Here is a 19,798-nt window from a genome sequence, read left to right as displayed (position 1 = left end):
AGGGACACCTGGAATAGGTCTGTCTAAAAGTGTTCCAGTTCTAGGAAGGATCATGCCGAGAAACAGCCTGAAGGAAATCAGGCAACGAATGAGAAACAAATGGGGAATAAAATGATTGAGATCATAATCAGGACTATCTCATTCAATCCTCTCCAGTTTAACGCTGAATGGATATTTAGCAGATCTCAAGAAAGGTTGTCAAAATGTGGCAAAAGTAACCGGAAGCAGAGTAGAGTATATCACACAGAGAATGTAAGCACATACTTTAGGATCCTACATCTTGCTATTATTCAATCAGTCCTTGTACCTTGCAGATTCACAGCCTTGTGGACTGACAGAGTCAACAAATGTCTTCTAACAGGAATGTAAACTCCAGAAATCCTTCAAAGATGCAGCTCACGTGCAACGGTTTCACTACGGCCAATCAAAAGCGATTTGCAGACTGTGATATCGCCAACACTCGCATTAAAGAAGAAAGGAAGTACAGCAATAGGTGGAGATAGTTTTCATTGGAGAAGCTTGAAAGCCATGACAACAGTCTGAGGTGGAGGGGAGTTATGAGGTGGAAGGGAGCTGTGTAATGTTCACTTTTTGCATGTCTATTCTGGGGTCATATGGTTTTTATCGAAGCATAATTACATGAGCTAACGGTCGTGAGGAACTACGCCAAGACTACGCCGTATCTCTTCTGAGTGGGGTCACGAGCTTTGTAGCAGAGGTGAATGGCTTCAGATGAGAAAAGAGAAAGCGAGGAGGTGAATGGGTTTTTGTGCAGTCACCTCACCAAACCTGATGATGCACGTGTTGAACGGTGTTTCAAAACTATTGTTAGCAAAGATTGATGTCCCAGACAGTTTCAGTTACGCTTATGCTAGGCCTCAGTGTCACTGATGTCAGAGGAAGAAAGAAAAGACAATATCTGTTGTTACTCTGTTTTTGTAATACTATCTAATTATAGCAAAAGCTCAGAATCTGGGTTTTGCTTTGGGGAATCTCACATATTTCGTTAATTTGATATATTTAATATGAGGTAAAAAATTAATATAAATACAATGCATTCTTTGCTGTGCTAATGAACTCACTGCAGGTGGCATGCAATGCACCATTCAGTACCTATAATGACTAAAACTGATTGTGGCCTTGTGGGAAATGCTAATACTTGTTCATTTTTACTGCAATGTAAAAAAAAAAAGTCGGTTCTTGCTGGAGGACGTACAACAATTCCAAAGATTTACAGAGAATATCACCTTCCAGCTAGCTCCTGTTCAGCTTGCTGCCACCTCCACTAACCACTAAACGCAGTGGAGTCATAGCCATATTTTATAGAGCCACAGTTGCCATTCTTAATGGTCGCGGGTGCTGTGACGTATGCTCCAGACCACCAGAAAGGCAGTCTGACTGCAGATCATGCTGTGAAGTTTCCCCGAGAGTTGGAAGGTAGGAGACTGCAGTAAACTTTCCCTGATAGACAGAAGTAAAGGTGAACCCAAAGGTGACCCGGCTGGCCCACAACAGATTTGCGGTGCTTTAATTCCCAATACTGCGTTTCCTGTGCCTGAGGCCCACAAAATATGATACACCAAGCTCAGTGACTGAGAACTAATTGTTGTTGCCCACCCCCTCATCGAAAATACCTCAACATTTTAGTGTAGCATCAGTTGTCAACTAATCAGGCCCACATGCCTGCTTCACAACAACATAGCCGGATAGCATGGCAAATTCAACACACACAACTTTCCTCCAGACAAAAACAGGCTGACTCCTTTGGAAGCAACTTTACTAACATGGTTAATTTGTCTCAGTGAGAATGGTACCTCAAGCCCTGTTAGTTACCTCTGTCCAGTAATGTCTGGGCAAAGCAGCAACCAGATACTATTCATTTAACAATTACGCTGACAGGAAGACATATTCATCATAAATCACATGTTCTAGTGCCAAGTTAACAACGACTGAGAAACAAAAACGACAGTGTAGAAAGTACTTAGAGAAATGAGAAGAAGCTAAAATTGCTGATTAGAAGCTGAGGGGGTAATAAAGATCTGTAATTCCACCTGACACCCAAGATGCTCCGAGCAGCCGCCTCATCTTTGCCCCTGGCGTCACGACATGAGGCCTAATAAAACCAAACTTCCCTCCTCGCCACATGAAAGCGGGGTCGACCCGCAGCGGCCCTGATCATTTGCCAGCTTCGCTGTATCACTTTCAAAGGCAGCCACACAACGCAATTTAATAAGTGATGGGACTGTTAATGTCTCCCACACGGCCTCTCGACACTCACCCCGTCAAATCAGCCAATCTGCCGACTGCTCTGAAACCAGACCTCTGCTTCGTACTGCAGAGCCAGACACCAAACAGTTTAGGGTTACCTTCTCCACAGCAAACATGGATGTTAAATTTGATGGTCATCATGCCAGGAATTATTAGAGTAGAGAATGAGAATTTCACACATGCAGTCTCAAAAACACTCCACCCACCCGACTCAGTGCAGAGCAAAAGATGTCCCATGAATGACTGTGATTGATGGGACACAATTTCTGGGATGGTTATCATATAAAATTTGTCATCTGAGCTGTGGACACACTTGGCTCAAACAAAGGAAGCAATTAAACACACAAGTACAATTAAAATAAGCTCAATAATAACTTGGAAATAAAATGCTGCATTTTGGTAAAACATATACAGTCTAAGTTCTGGGCTCAAAGGAAAATGAGCCAGTAAAGGATAAAGCAACCATTTAGAAGCATAGCAGAGGAGGAAAAATACAAAGTGTCACTGATAAAGTGGATGAGAAGGAAAGGGTCAGGAATGCTGTTTGGACTTAGGTGGAGGACCTGATTCAACACTGGGCAAAAACATTGGAACCCTACAACATAAATAAAAATGAAGGTGATGAGTTGCTCATCCATTCCGACATATAATTGAAACTTCTCCTGCTTCATGCTTTTCACAGCCTTAAATCACAAACCTGAGTATTAGCTATGTGAGATCCAAAGAAACAGACTCTTGGGAGAGCGCACTTGAATCCAGTTTGCAGGAATCAGCCAAACCAGGATGGGGAAGCTTTGTTTTCCATAGGTTATATATTATCAACTGTGGCATGTTTTCATTGTCTTCACTTTTTAAACAATGGTCTATTATCACTATCATATGGAGCTGGACTCATGTGGCAACATTATACTGTTTTTCAGTCAACTGATAACTCATCCTTAATGTGAACCTAGTCAGGCACACATGGAAAGCATCAGACGGGACTTTGAATGAAAGCTGAAATTTCATCCAACAAATACTGATGCTCTACTAAGCTGTTAAAAGCAGAGTATGTTGGATTCAGGAAAAATAAGAAAAACCTGACTTTTCCTCCATGTGACCTTTTATTTAATTTGTATTTTCAAAGTGCACGGGCTATGTTTAGCTTGGCGCACACCCTTTCTGTCAATGAGATTTACAGAAGTCAAAACTGATGCTGCGTACTCATAAATAATAAGAGGAATGCCGTTCTGACCAACTTATCATTCCCCAGATTGCTTTGACAAAGTTATCATGCCCTCGTCACGTACCTTCTGTGTTACAGCCGAGGGTCCACATCTGGTTTCAAAATCCTGAGTTTGAATCTTTCTGAATGGACAGCTAAATGTTGGGAAAATTTCATGGACATACGTGACAACATGCTGCTGTCTGGATCCCATTTTTCATCCGCAGTTTGAACTATAGACTTTTTTTTACTTTGAGGCAGCCATTTTTATGAGGACTCTCGTGTCTTATGAATGTTCTGCACAAAAAGACATCTGTTCAACCATTAATGTATCAAATTTGATGATAAAACAATTTTAGAAATATTACTGGAGATCGTATTGCATGGAATAGACAGTAGATCTCTGTGATGGCACCATATGGTTGACATTCACGAAGCAGACTTCACAAAGTTTAGATCATGATGTAGAGCTTTGATAAAAAGGATCACCAGTGAAAGTGTATGTGAGCTGAAAGGTAGAAACGTGCCCCAAATGGATTGTGAGGTTAATAACCTCCATGTGGAGTTGTACACATTTAAATCTGTCTCTTTCTATGGTGATTAAACAAATTACAGTGTGTGATTATGTTTAGAAAGAAAAAAATATGTTTTGCTGATATATTTACTGTTAAGATGGTCTTTGATGGTTTTACAAGCTGAGTTAGTCTATAAATAGATAGTTTACTCATACACTAAAGTCAGTGTCACAAACTACAACATGTTCTGTGTAAACATGTGGAAAAAATTGGAAAGACAAAAAAAAAAATACTTGGAACTTCACTGCAAAATTTGATCCAGGTCATACAAGGTGTCTGCTCAATGTTGTAATGGTGCAAACACATACCCATGTCAATACGTGGGTATACACAGATATATTTATGGGTCTAAATGTAGATTAGAATGGACCTGACCTGATGCCATAAGTATCTGATTAGAGTTTAGGGATACGCACCAGTTTGTACTGAGCAACAGAGAATGTTTTTCAAAACCCAACAAACTCACATATTAGAACTAAACCCTCCCATAGAGCAGTGGTTTAAGGTCAGGCCACCTGCTAGGGCTAACTTAATGCTAGCCGTTTTTATTCCATGGAGAAGCCGTTCCTTCCTTCCTTCCTTCCTGTCTGCTTGAACGGATCAGGAGGGCAGCAGGGAATGGAATGCAAATTGTTAAAGTCATTGCTATGAGTCTGAAGGATGAGCGGTGGGAGTAACTCAGGTCAACACATTAGGTGTACTTTAATAAGCATGGACGGGTCAAGAGTTCAATCCTCTCCTGAGGTCTTTGTATTCGGGAGGCATGTAGAGTTAAAAAGAGAGGAACCAATTTAGAAGATTAATTCATCTTGGGAAGATAGTATTTCATGACTATCTGCTTTTTCAAAGGCACCTTCAGGGGTCCGTTGATTTTTTTGAGCAATAAATCTGAAGCTAGAAATATAATTAGCTTGGATATTACAAATGTTGACCAAACTCCAGCAGTTCCAGGATGATACTCCCACAGATTACAAAAACAAGGAGAAATCAAAACAACTAAAAAAATTATCACCCTTGCTTTCAAGATGAATGCATGTGTGAGCACAAAGTTGCACAACCCATCCCCAATGCATGTTGGCATGTTGTGGCCATTGTGCTGACCATAACACACACTAGATGCATTTCTGACAACATTGTGTGAATGTTATATGTGTGTGTATGCATAAATATACCTGGGCAATGTTCTTGTTGAGTAAGTAGACACCATATTCAAAATGAAACCGCTCTCCTCTGGAGTACAAAGGGAATCTGTGAAGGAAAAGCACGGCGTTACACAGGAAACAGCTGATTTATTCCCCTTGATCCATTACAAACAGTGTGTCAAGACCTTCCAAACACACACACACACACACACACACACACACACACACACACACACACACACACACACACACAAACCACATATGCACAGAAAAACTGATAACATTATTAAACCCTTACGAGAGATCTGGTTGATACTCTCAAATTCTGGTATAATAATAATTCTGGTAATAAGACACTAATTTCTTCTTTAGAATTTATTTTGACAAATGTCCTTCCAAAAGTGAAAGTGACTTCTCTTCACACAGTGTTTATAGATTATTACACCTGCAGGGACTGGACCTATGATCCCAGCCCACTGATGCCCTGTAAAAACCCAGATATCAAACAGGAGCGGAGGCGTCCAAACAGACTATCCATTCTCCACAGAGCAGGAACACAAAGAGAATGTCTGCTTTCAACACGGTGGGAAAGTCCCATCGAAAGCAATCACGAAGGATTGGAACGACATCCACCGTGTGTTTGGGTAGAGACATCCATTTGTTACCGGGGATGTAACCCTGGACTCATCTCCTCCTGTCATTATGAGCTTATGTCTGCTGGTGTCTTAAAAAGGACTGAATATTTGGGAAAGCAGCACCATGAGCCGAGCAGGGCTTTGGTCTGGTCTTGCATCAACACACAAGTGTGATGACCTTTGTTATCCACATTCATATCTTATCCCTGTCTAAACTCTGTCTCTAAATACTTCACCTTCACCTTCAGAGTAACCTTAACTTAATCCTTCTTAACCTCTCACTGAAATAGTGCTTTCACAGAGGTGGGTGGGTTGGTGGGGGGATGTGAGGGGGGCATGTCCTCGTTTTGGAGGATTTTCACTGGTTGAAACTGAGATCTGATAGTTGTAAAGACTAACAATCCAAAATTGTGAGACGCCAAATATTAACAAGTCATATATACACAAGGACACAAGATGTAGCTTCTATAGAACAGATGGTAAAAAAAAATCATAATTTGAACGAGTGAGTAATTCATTTTTGATGTGATTAATTTATTATTACGTCCTGCGAAGGGAATGTATTGTAATTTTCAGTGTTTCTGTGTCCGTCCGTCCGTCCACCAAATATCTTTGCAACCACTGTAGATAGAAAGATGAAACAAAAAGCACATTTCTGGGGAAGCAAAGGGGATGAAAGTGAGATGATGATCATGACCATGAGAACGTAGGTCACGGTCAAATTTCAACTTTTGTACACTCAGGAACCGGACAGGATAGAAAGACGAGGGAGAAGGCCAGTGTAAGACCACAGATCAAAACTAGTGCTTTGATCTACCTATGCACTAGCTTTGATCTATGGTCTTGCTCACACTGGCCTTCTCCATATGCACTAGTTGGATCATGGGTCTTTTACTAAATGACCCTGACCTATGAAAGTAGGTCAGGGCAAAATTTTGAATTCAGGGGTGTCGTGGGATGTTGCAGTCTGTGACTGCCTATTTCCTAGTTGGACTTGGGGATGTAAAAAAGAAGGGGGAAGGCATTTTGATTGAGTTATGATCTATTTTTTTTCACAAGAGCTGTGGTTTAAGGAGGATATTAACCACAAAAATTCCAAAATGTGGCACAAACGCATCCATACAACTTTTAACAACATCTGTAGATGACATCCCTCAGTATGCAACATATGCTCCATAAAGTGAGACGAGAGATCTGAAGATGATCAACCATCACACTATAAATTATCTTTTAATGTAATAAAACACATAAAATTAGACTAAAACTAAAAACATCACAATTTGCAACTTGTATACGTGTAAAGATTGTTAAAGCTTGAATTTTCTGGTTGCCAGGTGTGCCCTGGACAAATAGTTCATCGTGGTTAGAAGACGGAAGTATTGAGAAATAAAAGATGTAACGCTTAACAACTAATATCCGTAACTTAAGAGCCCCTGTTGTTCTACTGCCAGAGGCAGCTGATGCTTTGTGTACAGAATGTGCAGAAATGTGCTGAACACTTTCACATGTCTCTGTGTGGTGTGCGCCCCCCAACCCCCCCAGGGACTGGGGTTTGGTCTTCTGTTAATCCTGAGTGAGGGCAGGTATGGTGTTCTTCACCTCCTCCTACTGTGATCTATTGGTGCCTCAGGTGACGGGAGAATACAGCAGAAAACACCCTCCCTCAGCGATAGCACTCATTTACCATCAACTGAAATCACGCTAATAGTTTGTGATGTTTCGAAGGTCAGATTCACTCTCAGATCTTTAGGTTTAGATTCCGGACTGATCGTTGATGACACCCACATTTCAGCGTCTCAGCTGCGAAAGCATTTGCTCTTGATTAGATGAACTTGGCCAAGGACTTCCAACATGAGGTCCTTATATCTTCTATTTGGTTTAAATCCTTTACTTGCGTGTTTGTTTTCCCCTCCTCATATCTGAGCTGTCCGAAGACATCGGAACACATTCGGACTCCATGCCTACTATAAACACCTCTTCACTCACACACTGTATCTCTCCAGGAAGGTAAAGAAGTAAACCCTTAACAGATGGAGATCATTCTTACCCTGGGATGAATTCTAACAGGATGTTGCTACGTAGGCTGGGAAGTAAAGAGTGGAACGCTGCAGCCTGGGGGCCACACAGTCGGCCAATTTGGTCCTTCGTAGCCCCCTGACGTGCAGCCGGGGCCCCCGGAGAGAAAGTGACATGCCAGAGGCCATATCTCAGCAAAAGGAAATAACTAACACCGAGAGGAAGACCAACAATAAAGACATTCCCCTTGCACTGCTGGCATTTCCAATATCACTTCCTCACGGACAGATAGGATTTGTTTGCTGATGATTGCATGAGAAGGAAAACAGACCAACTTCCAACACACACACTCCTGCAAGAGCGCGGGGACACACACGCACACACAGGCTCGATTACGGTAAAGTGATTAATGACTGCTGTCCACCGCGTCTGAAATCACACTGGAGAGACTGGGGTTCACTAAACACCAAGAATTTCTCCTGGGGACGTCCAATAGAGTTAAATATATTGTTACACATTGGCGGCGAGGATGTAGTCAGGAGGCCTGAGGGTGGGTGTTTGAGAGTGTGTGACTCATTCAACACATTTCATAGTTACCGGTATGTATTATCTAATGGCCCTTTTACACCAATGGTATCACCTCCTCTCGCGTGGACTTGTGGTTGTTTTTTTTGTTTGTTTTTTTGCATTAACATCGCGAATCTGGTCCCTTCTGCTTTTTTTTTTTTTTTTGGTATCACTTCTGTCACAGTTCCCAAAGAACCAAAGCAATACAAATCTGATCACCACCGATCACTGATTGGTCAGAAAGAATCGTCACGACCAAGTGTCCTCACTGAGAAACGGGACGAAGATAAAGACAAACCAAACCCAACTCAGCCCAGATTGTTAAGACAAAATGAAGATGAAGAAATGAAAACTCATTTTAAATCTAGATGTGACCAAATGAATGACAATCTTAGAGGAAAACGCATGCCAGTCCGTCAGGGTGGAAAGTTCACCATAAACAGACAAACCACAGATTCACACACCGGCTGAGGAGTTTGTGTCTGCTTCACTAATTTTGCTTTCCCATTGGCTCGTGACTATTTGTTTTTGTTTTGCTGCGAGTGACATCATGCTTACTTTGCCTCTTGCACCTCATATGCAACGAAGTTGTTTCTCTTTGTTTAATTCTGTTGTACATATAAATCAAATCGAATCATTCCCATCTCAGCAGCCCCCAACAGATTTGTTCGCTTTCCTCAATCAAGCTGTTTCTTCCGTCAGCACATCCCTCCCTCACATCCCCCCCTCCAACTCCCTAGCAACAGCTCCGATGAAGGGTCATGTCCGCGAAACTAACACTGCAAACCGAATATGACAGGACCCATAATCAACGCACCCATTCGCTTTAGCGTCCGCCTCAGAGACTGATTGCTGAGACATGAAATCTGCTTTCGTTCAGCTAATATTCAACTCTGTGCACGCTGGACGAAAAGATGAAAAAAGGAATGACAGTGAGTTGAAAGCAGAAGTAAACCTGTCACTTTTTTCAATCTCACCACAGGATCGTTAACGTGCGAGCGCTGGCCTCTGCGTGCAGACACAAAAATCTGTAATTAATATGTGTGAAGCCAAGACATGGTGAGAAGACAAAAGCTGCTCCTCACAGGAAAGTCCCCCCCCATCTTTATGAGGCAGAATATCTGTGCCCCCGCCCAGGAGGCAGCTCCTTAACAGTAAGGTCGAGACACAACGTAGTGGCTCCTGCTAGGAGGAAACCGCCATTAAACATATACTGTAACTACAATGATGAGATGAGGTAATCAGATCATTTTCGCTTCTTTCTGGTCCACTTCCTTTCTTAAAAACATTTCACGCCCTCTCCTAAATTCCTGTCGAGGGATCCGTTAATAGCAGGCTGGGTTCTAATTGCTCGTGATCCATCACCACCGGTGTCTAGGCTGTCTGCTTGGACTGCACTCCGGGGTCTCCTGGCAGGTGTAACCGGGGCGCATGACGTCTTTTCTCGCCTCCAGTGAAACAGCCGCGTTTGTGGGCTATTTGTGCAAAGAGAAACTGTTAGCTTACCACAGCCAGAAGGACACTTAAAGCCTTGCAAAAGCACTCACACGGCTCTACTGAAGGCTGAAATTGGTTACTGGAGTTGTGTAACAATGGCCTAGCCAAAACTGGAGCACACTGACTCAATTTGGGCTTAAAATGGCCAACGTCCCAACAGGCAGCTCTTTTATAGGCTTCCTACGGTATTATTAGAGAGCTAAGACCACGAGGTCAGCGGGTGCTTCTTCAGTATGTATATTTAAGTCAGTTATAGAATATTAGACACCTCTTATTTCCCTCTTGGGTCAATTGTATTAAATGAATGAGGACGGCTTTGCAGGTGGGTGGTCGCTGTGGTTCACCAGAGAACGGTGAGACGACTGGATGACCTGCCGGAATGTATACACAGACCAGGGTCACCACATGTGTTGGCTTGCCTGTTTAGACATCCTAATTAATACTCCAAATGTGCAAAACAACAGTTCTGGCTCATGTTGGAGATGAGGCTTGGCCAGTACTTTAATAGGGTGGTGGTGGGGGGGGGGTTGGTGGGGGCTGTGAGTTTCCCGATGTCTTTAATGTGCATTTTCAAACGGCAGGGGACCATAAATCATCCGAGCTTGCTTTTTAAAAAAACACCTGCCTTTGCAACTGTCGGGGCTCTAATGGCAGCGGTTACTATATAAATCACTTTGAGCTGTAATTTTCAATATCTGAGAAATGATTACACTGAGCATCTGTCAGTGAAAGCTATTTTAATGACCGCTGCTGCACTTAAGACCCCGGTATAACCATTTCGCCATCTTGGTCTGTGTCGTTAAAGCATCTCCTGAGTGGTGCGGTGGTTCCTCGCTCTGTCATGTCGGGTTTTCATCACAGCTCTTAAGAATATCCAGAGGTCCTCTGACCCTAGTTCTCAGTCCCGCACTTTTTTCTTTCTCCTTCCTTTGTTTCCTTCCATTGTTTTAATCATAAGCAGAGATGCAAGAGGCTCAATCTGAGCGGCGCTCTGCGTAGAATTCACTGACGAAAAAACCTAACCCAACGCAGACCATGACTCATGACAAGCTGATGAGCTCGCAGCCCAGCAACCTGCTCTGCAAAGACCGCTCTTAGTGAAGTGGTACAGTAAAATATACAACCACGTTCACAAGGAGAATGCTAACACGTAGATCCTAAGAAGAGTCGTATCCAGGTGCCTTGATTTAGCGTGTTAGCATGCCGAATGACAGCCGAGCTTTAACTACTCAGGACAGACTTGGCTCGCAAGGTATCGGAAAATTCAAACTTCTCATGGCGATCGAGGAAAAGAGGAGGAATTTACAATTCTTGTAATACACATAATGTATTTACAGTATTATTCATCATTCCTTGAAGGTAAACGTCATATTGAGGGTACAGGAAAGTCACAGAATCTCCGAGGTCAGCGGGTCTCATCCTCTGAGTAGCATTAATATCTGTGCAGCCTCTATAGCAGTCTCTCCATGTATGCAGACGAATCCACATTTCCCATCGAGTCATACCATGAGAGTTCTCATCCCCTCCATCCTACAGCGCGCTTCAGAGAGTCGTTCGGCACAGATGCTTTTTATTATCATTTTAATTAAGTATGAACAAAGACCACTCAAATGGGCATGGCTCCAAGATGAAGGGCCGCTTATGCAACTAACCTGTCAACCCAGAAGAGAATTCCCGGCTTCTTCAGAAACATACCATTCCTGCCACTGTCCTTGAGTGATTTGGCAGAAAACCTCAAAAGGAAAGTAAACATTTTTGTCCCGTCCCAGGGCGCCTTTGTAGTTGACATACAGACCTAAATAATGGACTATTTGTTGGAAGCTGATTCAAGTTCACTGGCTCTGAATTTAATCGTCTCCTTCATCTCCATGAATACAGTAACCACCAAACATTTGTGCGTCAAATAGCTTCAAAATGACATTTATCTTTTTAATCTGGACTTAATGGCCATTGTAATATGGACTTAAACATCGCAAGAAAGTGATAAAGGTTCCAAATTTCACTAGAAGGATATATATATTTTAAATTGTTTAAACTTTTTATATTAATTGTGAAAGATGACATTTAAGGAAGGAAAGCATGGTGGCACAAAATCTGTGAGGATGAACTTCATTGTTGTTATGAAACCTGCTGTTGCATGAGTACAGTACAAATAAATTCTGTTGTGCGCGTGTGTGTGTGTATTCTCTACTATATCATATGCATACAGTATATATTAGTTAAAATAACAAACTAAGTTTGAAACTATTTTCTGAACTAGATGGCTAACTAATTAACCCATTAGGTTTTGAACAAATTAGGTTCTAAACTAACTAGGTTTTGAATGATTATTTAACAGAAACATTGTATTTATATTTATGTCATTATTTAATTATTACTTATGTTTATATATTATATTTTACACCTATCCTGCTTAATGTGCTTTCAATTGCCCCTTGGGGACTAATAAAGCTTTTTGAATTAGAATGAATTTGAATATTGTATCTTTTAGTGGGATGTTTAGCCTGTCCTGTAGCTTCACAATGCTCTTACCCCTTCCTGCTGTACAGGACAGGGTAGCAGGGTGCAGCTCTCTTCTCCTTCCGTGCACATGGTCCATGTTAAGGAACAAGAAACTGCTGAAACCCTGGGACAAAAGCCCCTTTTCTTGGAGCTCACAGGTTTTTCTTGTCTTAAACTGCCCCCCTCAACCCCTTTACTTTGGGCATTCACATTCACGACCTCCACCAACAGTTTATTTTGTGTTTGAACCAAGCAGTGATGTGTAAATCCCACTTACATCCATTTTCCTTTAGCTAGTGATAAAGAAACAGCAAAAAAAAATGATTTGCCTCAATGCTGACTGTTCGAGGCACTGCTTGCTTTTTAATGGCTGGGTTCTGTTCTCAATCAGACACTGGACATCTGGATCACATCTCCTCACTTCTCCCCCATGCAATCAGAAACACTGGGACCGGGCTCTCCACAGGACGCAATGTGGGCGAAACATGTCGTTAGAATGATTTCAGAGAATGCCTCTGACAGGGAGGAGGATATTGTCAGGGATTCCGAAAAAGGCCAAATCACGTGCCGAGAGGAGCAACAGCCATAACGGACTCCTTACTTTCAAACGTTCTCGCAGGGACAGTTTCAAACTCAAAGGGTAACGCGATACAGATAAACATGTGCTCTGACTTTAATCCCTGTGGCAAAATCAGACGACGTGATACAGCAGTTACTCTACCCTGCAGGCGGACCAGGAGAAATAAATTCACACTCCTCACATCACAAAGACCAGCTACACCCAGAGCTTTGAGAAATAAACACCAGGGATTATGGGAAATATGGTTCCAAGTTAAATGCTGCAGTACAGCCACAGAAAGGGGGTGTCAAGCCTGACTTTAAAGGTGCATGCAGTCGTATGAAAGGAGCAGACATTCATCGCACGGCAAAATTGTTAGGACGATTACCATTGAACGAGATCCTGCAGTGCATCATGCAAACAGAAAAAGCACAAGGCTCCTCGGACGCTATGCTGACTGGATGCTAATCCCACCACGCTGTGAGCAACTGATCCCGTGCCACCTCACTTATCACCAGCGGCCGCCTCTTTCCGACACTTTAATCACCCCTTTTTTGTAGACGTTTTGAGCGCCACTAGTTGCTTTCCATCTCCCCACACATCATTTTGATGTGAGCCTGCAGCCCGTCGGGACCTCAGGGGTCATAAACACATGAAGGGGAGGGGAGGGTGGAGGATCGGTCTCACTTAGGGGGACGTTGTGTTGTTGTGTCTCAGCAGCCACATGGCCTTTGAGTTTATTTTTCGATGCTGGATGCTGTTGGAAATGGGTGACGCTCCTCCTGCTGAGCTTCTTCAGCTGCTGCCACGTTATAATCACCCAACCTGAAAGATGGCGGCCATGCTGCAGAAAATAGAACATCAACTGTAGATGCTGGTGAGCCTTTCTTGTCTGGAGTCCTTATATAAAGACCTCATTTAACACTGTCATGTGGCCTGCATTTCTTCTCCAACCAATTTCAGTAATTCTCCATAATGAGGTTACTTCAGGTTTAAAACGAGGCCCAAATCACTCGTCCAGAGTCACCTGAAAGACGCAACAGACGCTCAGACACGATACAGACAAAGGCCGGTGAGTGGATTTACCATTATTTGTTTAGATTCTTCCCAGCACTACTCAAAAGAAGTGAAAAATACTCAAATAAAGAAAAGTAATCTGCTGATATCACCACATCTGTATCTGGACATCATCGAGACGCTTTTAACCTCCTCAGACTATTCCCTCTGACACTGAAAGGGAAATCACCTCCCAGCCGATTAGTAATGCTGCTCTCTCTAGAATGGTCTTCCTCACCCCCCCCTCTCACACGTACCGAGGAAGGTCTTAAATGTGAGGAATGCCAAACCTCAGCACCTGCATTCCTGCACCCTAAAGTGCAATTTTCAGAACACAGCAGGGTTTTTTAAAAATATTATGACTTAATGCATAGTTACAGGAGCATAACATATACAAAATAATAATTTTATTACGTTGGGCCTTGGTGTAATTACAGTGCCTGTACGACTCATAACTTAACACAAACGGGCGAGACAAAGCCCCGGGTGAGGTTGGACTTTCAGGTTGTCATTTGCTTTTCTTCCCCGTTAACGTTGTTGTATCTTCAATCGCAAATATGTTCCCGACTGAACACATGTTAAACCACGCTGTGAACACAGACACAGTGTTTACAACCGTCAGGCGTAATTCAGATGTTGGTAAAGAAAGGGGACTTTGGGTTCCAGTCTCAGCAAAGCTTCATTATGAATTCTCTGAATACCTAGAAAATTACAACGGCCGTCAAAAAAAAAAGGGGGGGATTTTGTTACCCTGGGTTACCAAGCTGTTTTAGAAGACAAGGTATTAGAGTATGTAGGGTACTGTATTTAAAACCAGAAGTATGGATGTGTTTGTGATGGGTTAGACATGAAAAATAATTAGATTTATCAGAATTAAATAATTTGGTAATCTAAGGTTTGAAAGCTAAATAGACATAGATATATTTTAATGATCCCAAACTGGGAAATCCACATTTCTAATTCTAAATAAAAATCTAAAGAATAATCTAATAAAATACTAATAAAATAATCTAATAATCTTAATCTCATTAATAATTCCAATAATTAAATTATAGAAGTTACTCAAGGAATATTGTGGTCCATAAAATCAAAGTTTGCAAAGAATTCACTCATTAAAGTGTTTAGAATTCGCATTGCAGAAATATATTGTAAATAACATAACAGATTAACGCTCTAAATATTCAGTCACTATGTTTTCAATTTTCTCCATTGTCAGCCTCACATATCTACAGATACAGGTTTAGAGGCCACATATTACATACACTCCATACTAAATATAACACACTATACTAAATATTCACTTCTGATTTTGTGAAATCATTGACATAAGGCCTTATAAAAGGCTGAAAATGTATTAAAAATTATTCCACAGACACAAAATCTGGCAGCACTTCTGGTTTGATAGATTACTAAAAGTGTGGAAATCAAATGTGCATTTATCGTTAAGTGTTGATAGACGTTAAACATTTAGAACGTATTTTAGGTTTTCACCATATGTACGGTGTTCCGAACAGCGTTAAGGAGGTAACAAATGTTTCACACTCTTTGAATCTTGACGGTTGCCGTTTTAAAAATGAGCACCAGCTGAGGCGTCTGACTAATCCCCCTCCTTTCGTCTAACGATCGTTCTTTTCCAGCGAGTTTTCAAATTAGCTCCCAGATTTTACAGGCAATAGCTTCTCTCTGTCACCAGCGAGACCTTTCTGTGAGCACAATGATGTATTTTCAACATATATAACTATATAATAAGCAGCGGTTTGGAAAATTGAAAGAAGCTGCAGTGAAAAGAATTCATTCTTCCTGATTCACCACAAAAAGTCTGTTGTATTATTTTGCTTTTTTTTTCCACGAAGAAGTCGCTTAAATTACATATCCATATAATTACACAGTAAAGAGAGTGTGTTCAAGATATAATGAGGTGGTGGATTGATCTTTTAAGTTACACTCTATTACACTGTGTTACCTCCATATACACTAATAAGGTCACAGCGACTGCCAAAATTCTGAGCGCTGTGATCGTGTTTTAAGAACGTCTCAGACTGCACGACTTGAAAAGTTCCGACCAATTTTTTTAAATCAGGTTGACTTATGCAAATAAAGCGGATTTGACTCTGTCTAATCTCAAACGTACACACACAACCAGATAAAGATTAGATTAGCGTGTAAGTCGGAGCAGCGCGCCGCCTCATGTGATTTCCGTCATGTGACTCCATGTCAACTGGAGACTGAGGTGGTGTAAGAACATGTACTAATGCTTTGGAATGAGACAATAACTACATGGCTGAACAAATCTGGCCCGGTCAGTCCGACTGAGGGGGGGGGGGGGTGCTCTCCTGGGAAAGTGACATGGATGTGTGTGCCACCTGCGGCATTTCATACAGGACACTCACAGGCAATACAAATTAGATAGTGGACTCTATTATCACCTTGCACGTTTTAAAACCCCAAAAACATTAAATGTGTAACTGTCAATCAGGGTGATCTAGAACACGTGTGTCAAACTCAAGGCCCGGGGGGGGGGGGTCAAACGTGGCCCGCCATATCATTGTATGTGGCCCACAAGAGCATAAAAGGCTAGAGTCTCTAAAAATAAACAGGTCAAAAGTGTGCTTTGAGCAAAAACTACATTTCCCACAATGCAGTAATTTAACCCGTTTTAACTCTGACAACGTTTTGAACAAAGTTAATGTCCTAACTTGTGTTTGATGTTATTTTTCTTTATTGATTTGGATAGTCTGATCCTTGATTGATGGAGTCCTCTGGGTTTAATAACCTGACATATTAAAAGGATTTAATTTATAACAGAGTAACAAACAGGCAGATTTTCTTTCCGGAGCAACTGTAATGTTTGTAGCTTGAATACGTAATAAATTCAGAGTTATTTAACATTAAGGAATAGTTGGATTTACTGATGTGGACATCAGTGAAAATGAGTTTGACACCCCTGCTCTAGAGGTTTAAATTTCCCCGCACCCTAGCAAGGGTGACTCGTGAAATATTTGATCCTAACTTCCTGTGCTTTGAGAATTCAGCTAATTTAATGGTTGTATAAACTTCTAACGTGAAGGCTTTTACAATCCTCAAAAATAAATTCAAGCAAAACACCTCCACTGCTCCAACACTCAAAGTCTGTTTTCATTGGAGTTAAAAACCAGTTTCAGGATGTATTTCATGTGTCGGTTGCGTCTACGTACTCTCTCTCCTTCTCGGTCAGCCTGTCAGTGATCGTGTCCTTAATGGAGGATCGTGAGCCCTTGTGCATCACCGGATACCTAAGAGGGACTTGCAGGAAGCAGGAGATCATCAGGACCAGATGAGATGTGTAACCCAGGGCAACCGCCACACTCCCATCATCTTTTGCTGAAAGAAAAAAAAAAAAAAGAGACTAAGTTGTGCTCAATAGGCAAGAAATATTGTTAATCCATTAATTTAGTGTCCATCAACACATCCAAAATTAAACTTAAAACAGCAGGATTTGTCAGTCAGAACTTCAAACCAATCCAGTCAGCAGTATTTGATTTGTTTGGAATGTACTGTCATGACATAGAAAAATAAATAGACTTTACATAAACCGTGTTTACGTCATGTCGATCCGACCAAAAATGTATAAACATCCAACCAAAGATAGTTTCTTAACCAGGAATTCACAGCGAAGACGAGCAGCTCCATTCATGTGGGAAAGTGTTATGGAAGTAAAACCCAACAGCGGCTGCAGCAGGATACCCCACGTCTCTCAGACATATGCTCAAGCTGCAAAAGCATCACGTACATCTTTTCTCTTTCAGCGTCAAGGGTGGGAAACTGGATGCCTTTGTGAACATTTCTGACTGCGAAAGAAACGGCAAACCGTCTTTATTTTAGTACGCACACTCTTTTGAAGACAACGCGTTAAGTGGTTTCACATTCTCACTCCGCGGCGGGACACGGCTTGAGGCAAAGGCTAAAAAAATCATAAATGGTTTTTATCTTCTCACTTTGAAATAATAGACGACGGCGACAGAGAGCGAGTGACTTCTTGGTTTATACCATTTTTTTTTAACTTTACGCAGAAAGCCTGCTTTGCATCATTATTCCTCTTTTAGTGCATTTGAACAAAGGCTCCTGGAGTAAATCGCTTCCTGGCTGCCGGTGTGTCTAACATGATGCCACACAGGTTAACCAAAGGACATACAACTAGAGGTGACACCTCGGGGTGCAAGTGGAGACTGCTGATATCTCGTCAGGCTGAGCTGACAAGGAGAGCTGAGTTAAATTTAAAGAATTGAAAGGCCTCAGCAGAGAGCTGCCCTGTTCCACTTTGACCCTGAACTGGATTAGGACTTTAACTAACCCTGACCCTGGTCTCTAACATGGAACATCCTGCCCCATGGGCCCATTTAAACTGACTTTGACACACACTTTTCTCCGAGGCAGACCACAAGCGTGAGGACGGGGGTCGACAAAGGGGTGAAATGGAGGCGTAAAAGGTGTGGTTCTCCATCCTCTCTTTCTAAGGTGTCTACTGTACTGCCCGTTGTGAAACGTCTCTCTCTAAACTCTGTTAAGAATCAAGAACTGAGAGATGAAACTTCGACACTGAAATCCTGCAAGTTAAAACCAGCTCAATTTGACGAGACAGTTTATCTTCTCTACAGGGTGCAGGAAGCTTCTGTACTTTTATTGTTGTTAAATATTTGCTCCATTTCAATTAATCAAAGAGCAAAGACATCAGTTCATGGCTTTTCCTCTTCTCCCCATTCAAAACTATGAAGAATTGGTCGTGATCTGCCAGCGTGGGGCAAGCTGCGATCGGACAGGGCGCATTCTAGTCTCGTTTTAACGTTTAAAGTTGAACATTGTCATTGGATTGTACCTCTTCCTTTCATAAACCTCCTGACCAGTAGGGCGTGCATACATGAAGAGGTGGTTAGCGGTGAATGCATTAGGATGCACTCTGTTAGGCCTCTGATCTTCTGCCACATGCTAAGTAGTTTACTCACTGCTGGACGTCCACCTACGTAGAACAGGGAGGCAGAAGCAGAAACAGGCCTCCACCTTTTGGGAACAAGAGATTGCTGCAAACACAAATGGGCTGGCTGTCACTTCTGGATAATTCATGGAGAAAAAGGTTGGGAGTGGACTTTTAGAATCATGGGTTCGGATGAAGAGAAGCAGTATGTTCTCTGCACACAGACCAGTTTATTCAATCGGACCTGTTCGTCTGAGCTTCTGACGGGTCATGAGGTCATTGTGTTCCTCATCCGTCACGACAGTTACACTGAAAGACCCCCCGCAACACCCGAAAAGAAATGAAAAAGATTAAAAAGAAAGACAAATCCACACAATTCAGTCTAGTTCTGTCTGCTCACTCTGCACGTTGAAGACTTTATTACTACAGTGATGCCAAACCGCCATCTGAAGTCACCAAATGTGTTTTATGGGCTCTGTACCAACAAAATCAGCCATCAAATTTAAAATGTCAAATTGCTTTGCTACAGGTGACCACAAGGGTTTAAAGTTAAGCCCAAAGCATTTGTTCTGCATAACTTACCGCAACGTATCCTCTGGTAACCATGAAACGCACAAGCAGGCACATAATAAAGGAGAATGGCACTGATTAAAAGAGCATAACTCCCCTGGGGCCCAACAGTCCTACACATGTCTTACATAAACCAGGTCTGGAGCTCCACCAAAACCCATAAAATGATTCATCCTCATCTGGATGAATTTCCAAAACTGTAGGAGACGACTCACACCCTGTTATCTCAGCTCCCCGTGGTGGCCGCTATGTGTTTGGG

The 19,798-nt window shown here is 42.0% G+C and overlaps 1 protein-coding gene across 1 annotated transcript in view; it reads right to left on the bottom strand.

Annotated features, from left to right (window-relative positions):
- The window catches only part of uvrag (UV radiation resistance associated gene), a 70,138-nt gene that overhangs the window by 28,757 nt on the left and 21,583 nt on the right, over nucleotides 1-19,798 (bottom strand). The window contains exons 12-13 of the mRNA XM_068331336.1: nucleotides 17,216-17,381; nucleotides 5,220-5,295 (exon numbers count right to left, since the gene is read on the bottom strand). Of these exons, the coding sequence (XP_068187437.1) occupies nucleotides 5,220-5,295; nucleotides 17,216-17,381 (242 nt within the window). The remainder of the gene's footprint in view (nucleotides 1-5,219; nucleotides 5,296-17,215; nucleotides 17,382-19,798) is intronic.

This window comes from Antennarius striatus, chromosome 13 (assembly GCF_040054535.1).
Source record: "Antennarius striatus isolate MH-2024 chromosome 13, ASM4005453v1, whole genome shotgun sequence".
Lineage (NCBI taxonomy): Eukaryota > Metazoa > Chordata > Actinopteri > Lophiiformes > Antennariidae > Antennarius > Antennarius striatus.
This window is presented reverse-complemented; position numbering and strand designations above follow the sequence as displayed.